The 20,114-nt window shown below is 41.9% G+C and overlaps 1 protein-coding gene across 1 annotated transcript in view; it reads left to right on the forward strand.

The window, feature by feature from the left end:
- Positions 1-20,114, forward strand: part of ERGIC1 (endoplasmic reticulum-golgi intermediate compartment 1) — an 80,346-nt gene that overhangs the window by 31,364 nt on the left and 28,868 nt on the right. Inside the window, exon 3 of the mRNA XM_079964885.1 lies at positions 14,490-14,562. Within this exon, the coding sequence (XP_079821011.1) occupies positions 14,490-14,562 (73 nt within the window). The remainder of the gene's footprint in view (positions 1-14,489; positions 14,563-20,114) is intronic.

Genomic DNA, 20,114 nt, shown 5'->3' on the forward strand with positions numbered 1-20,114 from the left:
CTGACCCCCTTTATTTTCCAGAGTGCCAGATAGCACTAGTGAACATGATTGCCTGGAATTTTACTCCTCGAGAGTGCAACTGTTTTGTGAAATGTTTAAAAGGAAAGGGGGGGAAAGGAGAGGCTGTTGCTCATGTAGTGCTGCCATTTAAGAGCCCCTGGGCTGCAGGACTCTAAATCAGTGCCCCATAGTTACTATTGGTCAGCAGTGGTTAATTCAATCTTGGGTTGCTAACATGACAACCCTTTTTATTTCATGCAAAGTAATTTCACTGTTCCCTTCTGCACAGATGAGAGCACTTATGGAGTACTCTATCCAATCTTGGGAGCACAGGTCATGGCAAATAAAGACAAATGGAAAATGATTCTTCTGAGGACAGCCACCAAGATGATTAAGGGTCTAAAAGACTAATCCATTGAGGAAAGGAGTGACCTATGCTCATGACCATATATGAAAAAGGGTATCTGAAAGAAGAGAGGTAGCAGGTGTTCACTCTCTGAGGAGAATGGGGTTGTTCAGAAGGGTGTCCTAAATGGCAGAGCAATTCAGCAAAGGAGCAGGATACACAGGGATAATGCAGAATATTTGTTTCATTGGAAAGATTGGAGTGGAGACTTGATTAGAGTAGATGGTCCACAAATCCCTCCCAGCTCTGCCATCCTTTAAACTATGTGCTCTTGGCAGGCAAAGCTGAGCTTGAGACATAATTCTGGGAAAGCTGGGACTATCCTTGAGGATCTGAACCTTTTAGAGTGTGATCACTCTAGACAGCAGATGCTTCCATCAAATCTAACACCATAGTCTGTGAAGGGGAGATGTATAGCATCTCAGCAGTGTACAGATTGTCCCCTTACATGTTTACAAACACACGCCTGTCCTCTTCATCCTTTACAATGTTCACAAGACCAGCATATCTGCTATGTACGTAAGAAGTTAGCTGACCAGTCAAGTACTTAAATGTTCCTTTCTCATTAGCTCTGCAGTAGGAGTTCTGCTCTGCAGAGATGGCAAAGCCACTTTCTTGTGCTAAACCTTTTTTGCACAAAGGCTCAGCCTTCAGTACATGGGAAGCTGCCTTCTGCTTATTCATAACATTGGCTCATCTCGGTCAATATTGTCTAGATCAGTGTTTCTCAAGGTTGGGTCTCCAGCTGCTGTTGGACTACAACATCCATCAGCCCTAGCTAGCAGGACCAGTGATCAGGGATGATGGGAGCTGTCGTACAACAACAGCCGGGGACACAGCTTGAGAAACACCGCCTACATTGGCATCAGATTTCTCTAGGATTTCAGGCAGGGGTCTTTCTCACCCTACCTGCAGGTGCTGGGGGTTGAATATGAGATCTTTTGCATGCAGAGCATGTGCTCTACCACTGAGCTACAGTCACGTTCTCTTCCTGTTCTGAAGGAACTGTATAACTGTCCATTAAGAAGGTGGCATAAATCAGCATTTCTGGAGAGCCCTAAATATACTTGAGGTTTCACAACTGATACCGAGTAGTTAAGGTATTACTTTATGGGGTTTTGGTGGGGGAGCCTATTCCTAAAAGATTTTTTCAAAGCAGGGAATCATTTGCACCAACAGCCCATTTCTGTTGTAGAGTAACTTGCATGTGTCAGCTGCCGAATGCCTTCAAGATCAATGCAGTGTGTAACTCTGCCAAGGTGCCCATGTTTGGAAATGAAGCATACAGTGACATGGGCCCTGGCATGTGACAGTTAGTATCCCACTGGCATGAGCGATATGACATACTGTCAGAAGCAAGCAGTTCAGAAAGTGGCTCTGTCAATCTCACAGTTTAATACCAGAGATTAATCATAGTGCACTGGTTTGAGCATCATAATGAACTATACACACAGGTTCCACTTTACGAACACAGTGCAATCCCTGGAAATCATTCACTAGGTGAGCGTTTGCATGGCGTGTCAACAATTTTCGTTTGCATAATGAATTGACGATTTCCATTGGTTTCTATGGGGAAACTTCTAATGCGTTCCTACTCATGGAATCTCCAGTGCATATAGCAAGGGTTGGGTACTAATTTGTTGCATTCAGGTAAGTGAATTTTGGCACAGTGAGCGTTCATAAAGCATGGCTTTTATGTAGCTAAAACAAATTATAATTTAATGCGAACAAGCAGTGTAGTGGTGCACACAGCTCAGAAATTCCCCTCACACTTCTCCCTAGTCCAGGTGCATCATACATAAACTGCCCTGTTCTGTCTCTTGCTTTTTTTTTTGTCAGAGACTAAAAGGCTCTCTGGGAAGTAAGAGTGACTGCTTAAAAAACAGCAGTGCTTCTTAATCCACAATAGTGAACATTTACTCATATAGAATCTCTCTGGATTCATGTTTTAAGCCACCACCCCTTGCAGACTCGGTTGCCCAGACAAACAGCCTACTCACAGCCCTTAAGTTTTCCCACTTTTTATGGGATGAGCATGTCTCTCTCAATGAAAACATTCCCCTTTATGCTGAGTCCAGCAGTAGCTCAGAATTCCTTCTTGAGTCTTCTGAATTGTATGTAGGAAGAATAACTGCTTTTTCTCCTTTGGGCCTAGAGGCACTTGAAGTTTAGTGGTTTTAAAGCCACTTTTCCACGTTACAAAACCATTTCTTGTGTACGAAAAGCTGCTAAACAAGCATTAATTCCTTTAGGATCACCAGTGATGATGATGTGTACTAATCTCTGGGGTGTGATACATTGTGATAAAGTGTTGTGTAGGCAGATTTCAGTTCAGCCAGCCTGAATTGGTCCTTGCAATCCTTGTAGGAGTACAGCAGCATGCATATCTGCGTATAATCTGCCTCTAGCTTTTTAAGTCCCTGTGCCTGAGCATGGTGCAGTTGCGTAGCTGGGGGAACTGCACGTTCAGTCACAAGTAGATAACGCTTGTACCTGCAAAACAGCCAACTAAAGGGAGCTGTGCAGTCGTTCTCTCATTTTGTATGTGTTTTATTTGCCTGCTGTATCTGAACTCATGTCCCATTCCTAGAGCTATTGTTCTGTACTAGAAGGAACAAATGTTCATGTATACGAGGAGTTTTTCTCCCCTTTTGGAGGATTTGTCTTCACAAAGTGCAGGTATGCTGCCTCTTAAATGGTCTGTGTTCTTAAAAAGCGGAAATGCCCTCAACTATCAATTACCCAAATAAATTTGCAATAATTATGGCCCTTTAAGAACAGGGGATTTTCCTCCTCTGTCCCTTTTGGGCTTGTGGCAGCTAATAAAGCTGATTTATTGTAGAACTGACATTCAGCAATATCTATCTATCATCTATCTCCAAGTTAGGTTTAATGCAACTAAATCATTTAAAAAGTTTTTTAAGTCAATATAATTTTACTCTGGTATTAGTGATGGAATACGTTATTTATTTTATTTAGAATCTTATCCATATGTCTGCCCCATGTAAAGTGTGGGAGGTGAATTTATTCTTTACATCAGCCTTCATCAACCTGATTCCCTCCAGACATTTTAGACTACAGTTCCCATCAGCCCAAGCCATCAAGGCCAGTGGTCAGGGATGATTAGAGTTGTATGGTCCAACATGAAGTATGGTCTTTGCATGAAGAAGGGCACACTGGGAAGGGGAAGCAAAACCCTGTTTCCTCCCTCCCCTTCACTTTGCTGTGCTCCATTGTTTTAAAGAGATTTTTGCCCTGCATCCCTTTTCCCCATGGATTCATTTTACTGTACAGATGAAGCCCCACTACACTGTGAATGGGTCAAGTACATTGATACATTTAATTCCTTAAAGGGAAACATGACTTCTAGCCAAAAGAAAAATTATAAAAGTTTCTCCCCACCCACCTCCACCGAATATGAGATAGTGTGAAGATGAAGGTGGGAAAAGCCGTAAGATGGCTTTGGGAAGTGAAAATTGGGCGGGGCAGGCACTGTGATACACGTTGGTGTTTCACTGTGCGGAGGAAGAGACTTAGATGGAATTGAATATAGAAGAGGGATAATAGATAGATGTGCAAGAAGGGCATTCATTAATGGGGGAGAATAGTATGGCTTTCAACAGATTCTGTCCTTTGGTGCTAGCTTAGCTTTTATTTGAGAGACTGTGTGATTTATATCATGTCATGCTTTGCTGTGCCTGAGGGCTTGCATCCCTATCGGAGATCTGAACTTTCTGGTCTTTGGCAATTAGAAGGAGCCTGATGAACCAGTTTGGGCTGCTTTGAACACAGCTTTTTCCAGTTTTAACCAGCCTAAAACAAACCCCTTTATTCAGTTCAGTATACAAATGAAGTCTTAGGAGAATGTCACCCTGTGCCTTTTTGTTCCTCCTTTGTGTGTCTTTACTGTGGGTTGGCCACTATAAAACTGGATTTTTTTTCTTCCTCTTAAATCTCTCTATTTTGAGGGCCCCTTAATTTGTATCTCCCACTCTCATTGTGTCCTCCTTTCTCTTTTTACCTACTACTACAAGTTCTAAAGTTATGGGCATGGCTTTTCTCCGGCTGTAATAATTATTGTACATTGATCACACATCAGTAGGCTCCTTTTAAAGGCCCTTGATAGTAAATTCTTCCCCTTGCAATAATTTGAGGAGCAATGAGAGATTTCCCCCTCAGACACCCAATTCCTGAGGCTACGCATTTGTCTTCTGTGTAATTCCAGATTCTGGGAAGGTGACTCTAAATGTATTTGCTTTGTGACTTGAAATAATTATTGACAACATCCTTTCTTATTTCTTGTTTCTTTGGAGTTTTGTGGTGTGTTTTGGCATAAAAAAGTGAGAGACAAGGGTGACGATCAAAAAGGTTACATTACAGGAATGGGGAAAGGGGCAAAATCTGATAGAGGGGCGTTGTTTGGCCATTGCTTGAAAACTTGCCCTAGAGCTCTAGGCAGTGAACAGAGAATTGACAGGTCACAGAAAGCAGAAAATAAGAGCTGCCAGAACTCTGGATTCAGTTTATGGAAGCAAGCATCCTCCCAGGCAGTCTTCTTCAACCTGGGGCCCTCCAGATTTGGGCTACAACTTCCATGAGCCCCGTGCAGCATGGCCATTGGCTTGAGATGGTGGCTGCTTTCCCCACCACCTCCGCCCCAGCTGGATGTGCATTCTGATGTATGCCTACAGATCAAGCCTCAGAAAGAAATCAAGTGAAAGTAATGCAATAAACTAAAAGCAGATGAACAATGTCAGGAGTAATGTAAAAAGACTGTTGCTTTTAGATTATTTTTGCCCTTTTGTTTTGAAGCATTTTATTTGCTGTCATCTTTTGCTGATTTTTTATTTATTTAAAAAGTAATGATATATTATGACCGAATTAGTTTTTATTTATACTTTTGTACACTGCCCTGGAATCTTTTAATAAAATACTTTAAATTATTATTTTTAAACACTACTAAAGCACATCAACCATAAACTACGGACGTAATCCAGATTCAATGACTTTACCTCCAAAGAGCAGGCAAAAGCCATGATAGAATGCAGAAAATGAAAGGGAATGGTCAATGCAGGACATTTGCCCCTTTTTCTTGTCTGAGACCAGCTGTGTTGATCAGCCTTACAGGGAGTTGTGTATTACTGTAAACTCTGGGATGAATTGGAGTTGAGGGGAAGGAACCTTCCTGGGCAGGATCCCCCCCCCCCCCGCCTCCACCCCAGCTACTTTTCCTATCCCCCACAGATGTGCTCTCTGTGCCCTTTTGGTATATCTGAGAAGGGGAGATTTGGATCATGCCCCTAATCCTTGATATGTATGGTTAAGAAACAGCAACAAAACAGGTGCCAAGCAACACAATTTCATGGCCTGTCGTACATTGTGGCCTTTTTCTTTCCCCCAGGATTTTTGTTCTTAAATATTTTTAGTGCTCTTTGGATCTGTTGTGTAAAGATCATTCTCTGTTGCTAGTTTTATTGTATGTTAGATTATTTTTCCTTATTGCATTTTCATATTTTATGGCTTCATTTTTCTTCCCATGTAAAACCACCCTGAGAACCTTTGTTATTGGACAGTTTGTAAATACTGAAGATTTAAAAAGAAAAAAAGAAAAGAAATTTCACTTCCAATGCATATTTATTTGAAACTGTCAGAAGTAACCCTGGTTTTTAGGCTTGTATAGTCATGGAAGTAATCCCAAAATAGGAATTGCCAGCCTTTTTGAGTCTCTGGTTACATTTGGAGAAACTTTCCTGGGGGCTGCATGTACCACAACAAGCACATATCTCAACCTTTTCTATTGACTACAACAGAATACTTACTTCAAGCCTAATTTCAGTGGGGGAAGGAAAGAGAGGAGACACCGCAGGCATCCAGGAAGGCCTATTGAATTCATAGGGAGTTGGTCTATTCAGCATGGCTACTAACTGTGACAGATTGGAGCTTCCATTTTTCTATCTCTGAATGCTGTTGTTGTTGTTGTTTAGTCGTTTAGTCGTGTCCGACTCTTCGTGACCCCATGGACCAGAGAACGCCAGGCACTCCTGTCCTCCACTGCCCCCCGCAGCTTGGTCAGACTCATGCTGGTAACCTCGAAAACACTATCCAACCATCTCGTCCTCTGTCGCCCCCTTCTCCTTGTGCCCTCCATCTTTCCCAACATCAGGGTCTTCTCCAGGGAGTCTTCTCTTCTCATGAGGTGGCCAAAGTACTGGAGCCTCAGCTTCACAATCTGTCCTTCCAGTGAGCACTCAGGGCTGATTTCCTTCAGAATGGAGAGGTTTGATCTTCTTGCAGTCCATGGGACTCTCAAGAGTCTCCTCCAGCACCATAATTCAAAAGCATCAATTCTTCGGCGATCAGCCTTCTTTATGGTCCAGCTCTCACTTCCATACATCACTACTGGGAAAACCATAGCTTTAACTATACAGACCTTTGTTGGCAAGGTGATGTCTCTACTTCTCAAGATGCTGTCTAGGCCTGTCATTGCCCTTCTCCCAAGAAGCAGGCGTCTTTTAATTTCGTGGCTGCTGTCACCATCTGCAGTGATCATGGAGCCCAAGAAAGTAAAATCTCTCACTGCCTCCACTTCTTCCCCTTCTATTTGCCAGGAGGTGATGGGACCAGTAGCCATGATCTTCGTTTTTTTGATGTTGAGCTTCAGACCATATTTTGCACTCTCCTCTTTCACCCTCAATAAAAGGTTCTTTAATTCCTCCTCACTTTCTGCCATCAAGGTTGTGTCATCTGCATATCTGAGGTTGTTGATATTTCTTCCGGCAATCTTAATTCCGGCTAGGGATTCATCCAGCCCAGCCTTTCGCATGATGAATTCTGCATATAAGTTAAATAAGCAGGGAGACAAAATGCAGCCTTGTCGTACTCCTTTCCCAATTTTGAACCAGTCAGTTGTTCCATATCCAGTTCTAACTGTAGCTTCTTGTCCCACATAGAGATTTCTCAGGAGACAGATGAGGTGATCAGGCACTCCCATTTCTTTAAGAACTTGCCATAGTTTGCCATGGTCGACACAGTCAAAGGCTTTTGCATAGTCAATGAAGCAGAAGTAAATGTCTTTCTGGAACTCTCTAGCTTTCTCCATAATCCAGCGCATGTTTGCAATTTGGTCTCTGGTTCCTCTGCCTCTTCTAAATCCAGCTTGCACTTCTGGGAGTTCTCGGTCCACATACTGCTTGAGCCTTCCTTGTAGAATTTTAAGCATAACCTTGCTAGCGTGAGAAATTAGTGCAATTGTGCGATAGTTGGAGCATTCTTTGGCACTGCCCTTCTTTGGGATTGGGATGTAGACTGATCTTCTCCAATCTTCTGGCCACTGCTGAGTTTTCCAAACTTGCTGGCATATTGAGTGTAGCACCTTAACAGCATCATCTTTTAAAATTTTAAATAGTTCAGCTGGAATACCATCACTTCCACTGGCCTTGTTATTTGCAGTGCTTTCTAAGGCCCATTTGACTCTCCAGGATGTCTGGCTCAAGGTCAGCAACCACACTACCTGGGGTATATGAGACATCCGTTTCTTTCTGGTATAATTCCTCTGTGTATTCTTGCCACCTCTTCTTGATGTCTTCTGCTTCTGTTAGGTCCTTTCCACTTTTGTCCTTTATTATGGAAATCTTTGTACGAAATGTTCCTTTCATATCTCCAATTTTCTTGAACAGATCTCTGGTTCTTCCCATTCTATTGCTTTCCTCTATTTCTTTGCATTGCTTGTTTAAGAAGGTCTTCTTGTCTCTCCTTGCTATTCTTTGGAAATCTGCATTCAATTTCCTGTATGTTTCACGATCTCCCTTGCATTTTGCTTGCCTTCTCTCCCCCGCTATTTGTAAGGCCTCATTGGACAGCCACTTTGCTTTCTTGCATTTCCTTTTCATTGGGATGGTTTTCGTTGCTGCCTCCTGTATAATGTTACGAGCCTCCATCCATAGTTCTTCAGGCACTCTGTCCACCAAATCTAAATCCTTAAACCTGTTCCTCACTTCCACTGTGTATTCATAAGGGATTTGACTTAGATTGTATCTTACCGGCCCAGTGGTTTTTCCTACTTTCTTCAGTTTAAGCTTGAATTTTGCTATAAGAAGCTGATGATCTGAGCCACAGTCAGCTCCAGGTCTTGTTTTTGCTGACTGTATAGAGCTTCTCCATCTTTGGCTGCAGAGAATATAATCAATCTGATTTCGATGCTGCCCATCTGGTGATGTCCATGTGTAGAGTCGTCTCTTGTGTTGTTGGAAAAGCGTGTTTGTGATGACCAGCTTGTTCTCTTGACAGAACTCTATTAGCCTTTGCCCTGCTTCGTTTTGATCTCCAAGGCCAAACTTGCCAGTTGTTCCTTTTATCTCTTGACTCCCTACTTTAGCATTCCAATCCCCTATAATGAGAAGAACATCCTTCTTTGGTGTCACTTCTATAAGGTGTTGTAAGTCTTCATAGAATTGGTCAATTTCAGTTTCTTCAGCACCAGTAGTTGGTGCATAAACTTGGATTACTGTGATGTTAAAAGGTCTGCCTTGGATTCGTATCGAGATCATTCTATCATTTTTGAGATTGCATCCCAGTACTCCTTTTGCCACTCTTTTGTTGACTATGAGGGCCACTCCATTTCTTTTACGGGTTTCTTGCCCACAGTAGTAGATATGATGGTCATCCGAACTGAATTCACCCATTCCCGTCCATTTTAGTTCACTGATTCCCAGGATGACAATATTTATTCTTGCCATCTCATTTTTGACCACCTCCAACTTACCCATGTTCATGGTTCTTACATTCCAGGTTCCTATGCAATATTTTTCTTTACAGCATTGGACTTTCCTTTCGCTTCCAGGCATATCCGCAACTGAGCGTCCTTTCGGCTTTGGCCCAGCCGCTTCATCAGCTCTGGATCTACTTGTACTTGCCCTCCGCTCTTCCCCAGTAGCATGTTGGACGCCTTCCGACCTGAGGGGCTCATCTTCCAGCGTCATAACTTTTATATGCCTGTTGTCTTTGTCCATGGAGTTTTCTTGGCAGGGATACTGGAGTGGCTTGCCGGTTCCTCCTCCAGGTGGATCACGTTTGGTCAAAACTCTCCACTATGACCTGTTCATCTTGGGTGCCCTGCTCGGCATAGTTCATAGCTTCTCTGAGTTCTTCAAGCCCCTTCGCCACGGCAAGGCAGTGATCCATGAAGGGGATCACTGAATGCTAGGTGCTGGGAATAAACAACAGAAGAAGCCTGCTACCTTCATGTCCTTGTAAATTTTCCAGAGCCATCGGGTTGGTTGCTGACGCAAAGCAGATTACTTGGCTAGTTGGCTCTTTGATGACCATGTTCTTCTAACCTGAAACCAACCCTGGAGGAAAGACTGGATGGGGTAGTAGATTGATTTAGACAGTGCTTCCCCCTCTAAGCCACCTTCCTCCACTGACACATGACTCACCCAGGGGTTGTGCTGGTATGCTTTCTCTTTCTCTGACTGCAGGCCAAGCAGAATGAACATGAACTGAGTGACAACACAAAGGGTGGAGGGGAGAACAGTTAGCCAAAGTGCTTACTTTTTCTGCAACCATCTCCCTCTCTGTCCTCCTTCAGTCTTCCAAGCAGAGGTGAGCAGCATGAGCCCTGCTGTGGGAAAGTCAAATGGCAGCAGGACAGAGTTGGACATAGTGCTTAGAGACACTGCTTTAACCATTCAGCTCCCTTTGTGGGTCTTGAGAGCCCAAGATCAGAATTTGCTTTAGGCGCAGATCTTTAATTCCTGAACTGCGCACAGGTGACAAATGGACAGGAGGTGACTTTAATCACCTGTATCTTTAGGGGTGCTTTAATCCCCTTCTCTTGGCTGGTATCATTGTGTACGTGGTTTCAATACATATTTAAATATTTGCCATATATACATCTAATAAAAGATGTTTTTAAATATTTTTAATTTAAGTGTAAATTACAAAATCACATATATGTCATCTGCACAATTTTAAAAGTCTACAAATAGGACCTAATTATAAGACATTACCCATTTGCTGTGGTTTCTATAACATCATTTATAAATAATCCAAATTCAGTTAAAACTGTCAATAACTTAAGATAAATATAGAAATTGAACTATGTATCATAGTAAACATCTATATATTGCAGGAGAAAGTTTCTGTATTGTCCTTTAGCTCTGTAAGAGAGATTTCTTCTTGGCAGGCATCATTAGAAGTAAACCTGGCATAGTTCATTTGGACAAATGGCTGTATCTATTATTTTTTTCCAGATTTGTCCTGTCATTGCCAAGCTAACAGCACTGTGATGATACACAGAGCAAAGTTTAGAGAAAGAGGCCCTGCCTATGGGGATTGGCTGAATGGTGGAATGCCCTGTCATCGTGACTGAAGAACAAACAAATAGGGTCACCCTCTCCTTAAGCCCTCCTCCCAATACTATTAGTCTATCGTTTTGTGGCATTTCTTGCCTGCTTTTTCCGTGGTGATTCAGCATGGAGTCAGAATGTAGAGAATGTTTGCTTTAATTCATCAGTAAATACCAACCCTGCCCCTTTTAGTTACACCCTTAACACTTGCAGCTTCCCTTCCTCAGGGCAGGTTATTGCTTTTTAGAGACTGCTTTTGAAGAACGTGAAGTACTTTCTGGCAGGGATATCCAATAATATTTCAAAACCTGTGCGAAAACCAGAGAATTGTGGTTTATTCCTCAGCAGAGATTTTATTAAATTAAAATTTGAAAGTGATACGATTTAATCAGAGTTGTGGTGACCTGCGTGATGTCTAGTTTGTGGTGAACTGTGGTATATGCAAGAGTCCCAGAAATCACCACGGGTGTACAGCACTCCATTTTATGGCAAAAATAGCACATATGAGGCACAATGAGTTGCCAAGGGAAGTGCAAAGGTGCTCTAAGCAAGCCAACTTCGTAAGAAAATAAACTATTGATTAGTATAAATGTGCTTTCACGCTACAGTGGTACCTTGGGTTACAGACGTTTCAGGTTACAGACGTTTCAGGTTACAGACTCCGCTAACCCAGAAATAGTACCTCGGGTTAAGAACTTTGCTTCAGGATGAGAACAGAAATTGTGCAGCAGCGGCATGGCAGCAGCAGGAGGCTCCATTAGCTAAAGTGGTACTTCAGGTTAAGAACAGTTTCAGGTTCAGGTTGAGAACGGACCTCCAGAACGAATTAAGTTCTTAACCCGAGGTACCACTGTATACTTTTTTGCCTGCTATTGATACCATTCGTGCCACAGAGGAACTTGACAGCTCCTCACAAACTGCTGCATTCCTGTGTTCTCCTTTCTGTGCTGGTTTATCACACTTGTAAAAAAAATATAAAAAATCTGTCACAGAAAGAAACCCACCACCGCTGCAGTGGCAATTGTCTCTCCTCCTACTAGTGCAATTGTCTCTCCTACAGAGCAGAGGCTGGTGACTTGACTACTAGACTACTGGTTTCAAGGTGCTGATATTAACTTATATGTCTTGGGACTCTAGTACCTAATGAGACACCTACTTCCATATCAACTTGTTAGTGATACAAGCAATCTTCTGAGGCTCTCTGCCCCTTGAATGCCTCTGCCACTGATGGTGAGGTGACTGGTGACAAGGGGGAGGACATTCTTGACTGGGGTGCCCTGTTTTTAGAACTCCTCCAAAGCAGATCACTTGATACCTTATCTGTTACCATCTAGGTGCCAGGCAAATCCCCATTTTATTTTCCCTGGCCATTTAACAACTGCAGTACATTGGTGTTTGATGTACCGTATTTTTTGCTCTATAAGACGCACCAGATCATAAGACTGTTTTTGGAGGAGGAAAACAAGAAAAAAAATATTCTGAATCCAAGAAGCCAGAACAGCAAGAGGGATCGCTGCGCAGCGAAAGCAGAAATCCCTCTTGCTGTTCTGGCTTATGGGATAGCTGCGCAGCCTGCATTCGCTCCATAAGACGTACACACATTTCCCCTTACTTTTTAGGAGGGGAAAAGTGAGTCTTATAGAGCAAAAAATACAGTATTTTAAATGCATGATGGTTCCTGTAATAAGCCCTAGTGTTTTTTACATGCTTTAATTTTGGATTCTAGTATGTTTGTTTTTTTATTTCATTTTCATTTCACTTTTAATTTGTTGGCCGCCTTTCTATATTATCATACACAAGGCTGTTTACAAGTTGAAGAAACAACCAAACAGACAGCAAAGATTTCACATCTAATAGCAACTTTCAAATAACTTTCAAATAAACAACATATCAAATAAAGCAGTAGTCAATAATGCATTAAAATATAATAGTAAAGAGTAAAATTAAATATCAGCGAACAATAATTAAACAGTTTACACTTAACAGTTACAATAAAGAATTACCAAATTATAATCAATAAAAATATTGGCAAGTCACAATCCATAAAATACTCCAAAACCATGTAAAAGGATCAAATTGAGAAACATGGGATTGCAAGCCATCCTGAAATTGTTTTGATGAAGGCGTGATGTACAGATTCTCAACTAAAAAAATATGAAGAGATAAATTAGCCTAATGGAACAGCAGTTGCTGGCAGAGACAATGGGTGAAATAAAGCTTCTTGGTTGAGGAGGGCTGCTTGACCCATCTTTTCCCCAGCCAGGGACAAGGCAACTAGTTATTATCATTGTCCTTTTCTTCCCTGGGCATTCCTTCACTTCCAGAGCAGCCACAACCTTCCTCCCTTTGGGTGCCTGGCAGCTCAACAGCCAGCCAGTAAACTATTGTTAATCAGGGAGGGTGCCTGGCAGACTGACTATGTGGACAGTAGGCGTGTCTTGAGTTGTGAGAGAGAAAGTGGAAAGGACTCCTTTCCTCTTTAAAATCACATTGCCCCTTCCCTGTGTGGGGCTGCGGGGGGGGGGGGGGAGATAAACTATTTCTCTCTCATTTAGTGCCATTTTCAGTGTTTCTCTGCTGCTCTTCTAAAGACTCCAGCAGGTAGTAACAGCAGGTGGTTCTAGACAGCAGCAGCAACAAAAAGCATTAAAAACATTTTTTTAAAAAAATTATGATACCGTAAACTAGGGTACCAGAGTTTCAACAACGACGAAAAGTTTTTGTTTTGTTCTTATCGTTAGGAAGACCTAATGAGAACAATAATGCATGTAGACTTGCCTTCCCTGAAGAGAACATGTAGGCAAAATCTGTGCTTTATCCTATGTTAATGCAGAAACACCACCAGTAAGAATTTGGTAAGTTGCCCCTTTTTTCTGAGTTGAAGCGTTAGAGAGAGAGATGAAGGCAAAAGAAATAACAATGAAGCCAGCGGATGATATCCAGTGTTAGCCATCCTCACAGCAGACGTGTTGAAATCAGTGGCCTGAGTATGACTTAATTGGATATCACACAGTGAGTATAGTGGATGATCTGTAAGGCAGGATATCCTGTTCAGCCATAATTCTCACCATGACGTTTTGGTCTAAATTGCTATCTTTCAGCCTAGCCTAACTCACAGGGTTGTTGTGATAATTTAAAATGGGGAAGAAGGGAACCCATGTATACCACCTCAAGTTTTGGAGGAAAGGTGTGATATAAATTAGATAGATAGGTAGGTAGGTCATTTTGGAGTTCAGGTGTGCATACACATGTGTGTGTAGAAATACTGTCAAATACTGTCTGGGGTGTTTAAATTAAATTAGCCTTCCAGAGTGGCTGGGTCAACCCAGTCAGATGGGCAGGGTACAACTAATACAGTGGTACCTCGGGTTACATACGCTTCAGGTTACAGACTCCGCTAACCCAGAAATAGTACCTCGGGTAAAGAACTTTGCTTCAGGATGAGAACAGAAATCATGCTCCGGCGGCACGGCGGCAGCAGGAGGCCCCATTAGCTAAAGTGCTGCTTCAGGTTAAGAATAGTTTCAGGTTGAGAACGGACCTCCGGAACGAATTAAGTGCTTAACCCGTGGTACCACTATATAATAGTATAGTATAGTATAGTATAGTATAGTATAGTATAGTATAGTATAGTATAGTACAGTACAGTACAGTACACTACACTACACTACACTACACTACACTACACTACACTACACTACAATTAACTAACTTGTCTCCATATGTGTCTTTTCTAGTTTCTGTCTGCTGCTGTTTCTTCATACTGTTTCTCTTCCTGTCTGAGCTTACTGGATTCATAGCCACTGAAATGTAAGTACAAACTATTGCTGTTGGCAATTTCCCTCATGTTAAAAAGTGATCGGTTAAATAATAATTCAGTTTGCAGTTTATGTTATATCTAAAACTGTGTTAAGGTAGGGCTGCCATACATCCAAGAATCGGGCTGCAAAAATGATGTCCAGGTAGATTTTTGCTGACGGGGGACAAGCAGTACTTACCTGACATGGTAAGCCTGAGGTTATCCAGGGAATGGATAAGCTCCGATGATGGTATCAGTTGCTGGAAACCACAGAAGAGGAGAGTGCTCTTGTGCTTGAATCCCAGTTGCTGGTTTCCCACAGGCATCTGTTCAGTCACTGTGAGAGCAGGATGCTGGACTAGATGGGCCATTGACCTTATCTAGCAGGCTTTTCTTATGTACAGTGGTACCTTGGTTTACGAACTTAATCCGTTCCAGAAGTCCGTTCTTAAACCAAAGCATTCTTAAAGCAAGACGTGCTTTCCTATAGCAACGGGGGACTCAATTTACAAATGGAACACACTCAACAGGAAGCAGAACATGTTCTGCTTCCAAGGCAAAGTTCACAAACCAAAACACCTACTTCCGGTTTTGCATCGTTCTTAATCAAAGTTGTTCATAAGCTAAGCTGTTCTTAAACCAAGGTACCACTGTACTCCCTAATTTTGTCTTATGCCATGCCCCCATGGCAGCCATTTTCTGACTGCTACCCACAGTACATTCTCAAAATTCAACAGGTGCCTACTGGTTCAAAACGGTTGCTAACTCCTGGATTAGGCAAACCCATTGTCTGATAAAGATGTGTGTTGCTGACACAAACTTTCTATCCGGAGGGGTGTGTGATATTTTCTGAAATTCAGAAGGAGGGAGGAAAACATCAGACCTGAAGTTGAATCAGAAGTGCTGGAGTTTGGTATTCTGAAGCAGGGTTTGACAGTTAATTCAATGTAGATTATTTTACTTAACAGATGACCTTAGTCTTGTTGGATATATTTTGAGGGTCAACATATCTGGGGACAGTACAGGCTTATTGAAACTGAATTATCAATCAATCATGTTGAAAAACCGAGAGAAACACTGGAGTACAAAATAATATATTCTGGTTGACAAGGATAGATAGGCTGAAAACAGAAGAGCACTTCTGTCCTATTAGGTCCTTCTTCAATATTTCTGGGGGCTGGGAATTGGGCATATAGTTTTGATGTTGATCATGGGTTATAGAATACTGCCAAATGTGGCTGTTCTGCAGTAACATACATATTGTAATAAATTATTTGAAATATGTCTTTTTTTTAACCCAAACAAAAACTAAACCCCAAATCATGTTAGTTCTTTAGACTTTAATTTGTTGACTTCCACCTCAAGTTCTCTTCCTACAAAACCAAAATCAGGTTCCATCAGTGACATTTAACATAAATGAATCCATCATGGGTAACACGTTACTCACTGGCATCCTCTCCTTATCATGATGAGTTCACTTTGTTTCCCGTGACACATAATTCTTTAGCTATTAGGCATTCATGAATTTTCCTAGAAAAGAGCACTTGAAGGGATAAACTGTGATGTCAAGCCTCTGAGAGATCCTACTCATTTGGGGCTTGATTATGGCTGAAATAAATACAGGAAGAAGGTGCTGTACTGTATGTTTTTCTGATTTCCAAATAAACACTGCATTTTATTTTTATTTTGTATTTGTATAATAGTGTGTTTCAGAGGCGATACTCCTTTTTGGTTTTTAAGTAAAGGTAAAGGGACCCCTGACCATTAGGTCCAGTTGTGGCCGACTCTGGGGTTGCAGCGCTCATCTCGCTTTATTGGCCGGGGGAGCCGGCGTACAGCTTCCGGGTCACATGGCCAGCATGACTAAGCCACTTCTGGCGAACCAGAGCAGCGCACGGAAACGCTGCTTACTTTCCTGCCGGAGTGGTACCTACTTATCTACTTGTACTTTGACGTGCTTTCGAACTGCTAGGTTGGCAGGAGCAGGGACCGAGCAACTGGAGCTCACCCCGTCGCAGGGATTTGAACCACTGACTTTCTGATTGGCACGTCTTAGGCTCTGTGGTTTAACCCACAGCGCCACCCGCGTCCCACCCTATTCTTAGTCCCAGTTTAATGAAGTTCCAGCATATAATGTAACAAACTGCATTGGATATGTTTTGAAGGCAGTTGAAAGTAAGTGTGAGGCTGAGCTTGGCATCTGGTAATTCGGATCCGAGAGAAAAAGGCAGCGTCTAGGAATTTGGCAAATCTATTGTAGTTGTCGCTGGGCACATTTTACTGTATGTCCCTCTAGGAAACCTTGGCATTTTATTGGTACATATGATCTTTTTGCAACTGGAATGAAAATTGGAAAGACTAACGAGTATATTGTAGTTTGGAATATCAGCCTTGGGAGCAACACATGCCAGTCCCCCAACTCATTCCGTGTCTCACATCTGTAGGAAGAAAGGAGAAAGCACAGTGACCGATATCACGAAAGTATTGTGAAGCTTGGCTAATAGTAAGGCACTTGTAGAAAACAGTAAGGATAGATCATTACTTGGCCTAGTATTGTTACCCTGCAGGCTTTCTGCTCTGCCTTTCGCAACTGTGTAATCTTCCCCAGGCAAATTTTTCTTTCATATCGCTAATCAAAATGTTAGGCTTGTTCATAGTTCAAATTATTATGCAGTTGCGCACTGAGGAAACTCAACCTGCTTTCCCAGTACTGGCTATTATATTGCGACTCCTTTGGTGTGTTTGTTATTGTGCAATCAAAGAAGACATTCCCCCAAAGCAACACTGTTGTGAAGTGTGGTAATGTGGGAATAGCTACGCTATTGTGAGATCCAGAGGTTTAAGCCAGAGGCATGTATAGGCCACTGATTGTTGAATGCTAGTCATTTGTAAACTCCACACATGAAATTCTGTTTTCCTGGCCCCAAGCAATGGATTTCCTTGGAAATTATATTGGCTGAATCTCAATTTTACCTGGTGTGATGCCTGCCCTCCCCCAATCATTTAATGTTATCTGGTGCTCAGATATTCTTGTGAATGTGGATTGGCCCACAAGGGTTAAAACATAATGTACAAGTGCAGCAGGCTTTGTGCAGAAAGGTCAAAAGTAGTGTGAAGATGTATAAGGCTTCTTAGTGCAAGCAGAACAAGCATGAAAAATGTTTCAGCCCCAGGTGAATGTGCAGCAGGGATGCCAAAAGTCTCGAAGAAGGATGCTAGGATACCACTTCTCAAAACAAAGCTTCTTTGTTAACAACACTGAGAGCCTTTGAGCTGAAAAATGGGATAAGAAATGTTCTAAATATAACTAAATAAAACCTGGCAGATTTTGGTATGGCCCACAGAATTTTTGGAGTAGGATTGAGATCTGTTAGAACCCATGCTATTTGATCTGGAGTCTGCTTTTGTTCACTTCACTGGAACTGATTTTAACAAGCACATATTATCTGCATCCACCGTAGGAAGCATGGGGCATAACTCTACCAACAATATTGAGATAGTATGCTTTTGAACCTGAGCCCCTGCAGAATTATTATGTTTGCCCCATATTCTTAATGCAGTAAAAATTAAAGTTTACTTATGGCATGATTTCCCTTCTCTCCATTGTGCATGTCCTTGAATGGGTTTCAACTCCATTAGTAACTTTTAAGATAATATTATTTCTATAAGCACCTAGTAGTTTGTATCTGAAAGGATATGGTAGAGAGATGCACTAGGGCTCCAGTTGTTCAACCCCTGGCTCTGCTGCAATACTATTCTGGTTGACTAGCATTTATCCAGCTTTCAGAATGGGGATTAAGTGTCCAGTATGTGAACTCCTTTAAAAGAGTAGAGCTGTTAAAAGTAGGCTATTTGCTGGTAGGTATTGGTTGAGCTCCCCTTTCTGTGTCCTACTCACCCAAAGCCAACAAATTTATATGGGACAGGAGAAAGTAAGTGATGGTGACCATCACTTGGCCTCTACCTCTTCAGTGAACCCCCTGACCCTTGGTGCCTCCACCTTCTTCTACCCAGATAAATTTTGGTGCTTGCGGGGTGAAGAAAGCTGAGTAGCAGCAGCAGGCACTTCACATATCCATTTTATGTGTGATTGCGTGGAGTGTGTTTAAAGGATCAGTCCTCTCTGGAGTGAACATACATTGGGGGACATCAATGCATCCTTGCCAGAAGTGGTATCCACTGATAAATCTCTGAAATGGTAGCCTGTATGCCTTACTAAGGGGAGGTAGAAATTGACAGATATTTCAGTAGGGCTTTGTTAAAAGAATTTATTCTTTTGTTGTTACACGTAAATCCAACTTTTCTTCCAGGAAACGCAGAGTGGTGTGCATAGGTTTCCCAAGTAATCTCTTATCCAGACATTGACCAAACCTAAATCCTGGTTCTCTGAGGGTAGAAAGTAGGATGACCGGATCAGTCAGAGTTCAGTATGCCTTGCTTTTGTGTGTCTGTTCTGTCCCATTTCCATAGTAATTTGTTTTTCCTTTTCTAAATCTGCACACAATCCTACTATCAAACTACCTGCAATTTTACAAAGTGTTCTAAGGGCTGTTTTTTAAAAACAAAACCTATTCATTTGTTTTATTTAAAAATAACAACAACAGCAACAGATAATAACTCCAAATAGTTAGAAATGCAACTGCTGGGGTCTCAGGGATCCCATGAGGGTCAGCTATCCTTTTTTTTTCCTTACAAGTTTCGACTAGTGAACCCACTTTGGAATACCGCCCCCCCCCCATCCCTAGTAGAAAGAAAACTCTCCTATTAAATATTCCTGTTTTTTCTAATTGCCCCAGAGCTGAGATTAAATACCCAAATTTTGAAAGGATCAAAGTGAAAGATTTTGATTGAAGGTTTCTAAAAACGTATTTGTGAGCATGTTCCAAAGGAAACTTTTTCCTTCAGAGCTATTTTCCATTGACATGTAAAAAAAAACCCCACAAGGATGATGATGAGCACTCTGACTCCAAGGGACGGATAAAGGAAATGAGGTCAATGTTCCACATTTGGATTTTTGCGAAGTTGACAGTCACAAACAGGTACCCTGTCCCACTAAGTGACTGACTCACGTGGTTAGGGAAATACAGCTGTAAGTGTAAAATGCCTTTGGCATTTCCTGGGCAGGATTGGTGGCAGGTTCAGAGCCATCAGTAGGCACTCCTTGTAATTTTTAACGGCCTACCCTGCGTCATCTTGCTGATGCACCATAAATCAAATAACCTATTTCATAGTTAACCCAGTTCTGTAGCCTAACTGCTGGCTGTTGTTATTGTAATAGTATAACTGGTGAGAAAATAGCCACGTAGTTTTTGACCTAATTAATACTCTGCAGAAGTGACTTAAAGAGTCTTTCCATACATTTGTCAATTAAGGAGGAATGAAGTAATTAGCCGAGTGTATGCCGCAACTAATTGATAGCTACACAGTGGGGTGGTAGCAAAATTTGCAGAGTTGCTGTGAGAATGGCATAAGATGAGATAGCACCACAGCTCTTTTTGGTATTAGGAGCACCTTGTTGCTGCTAGTTACATAATTGTGAGTGACCTAGCAGCCACTGTATTTT

The sequence above is a fragment of the Podarcis cretensis genome (genome assembly GCF_951804945.1).
Source record: "Podarcis cretensis genome assembly, chromosome: 2".
In the NCBI taxonomy this organism is placed as follows: Eukaryota; Metazoa; Chordata; class Lepidosauria; order Squamata; family Lacertidae; genus Podarcis; species Podarcis cretensis.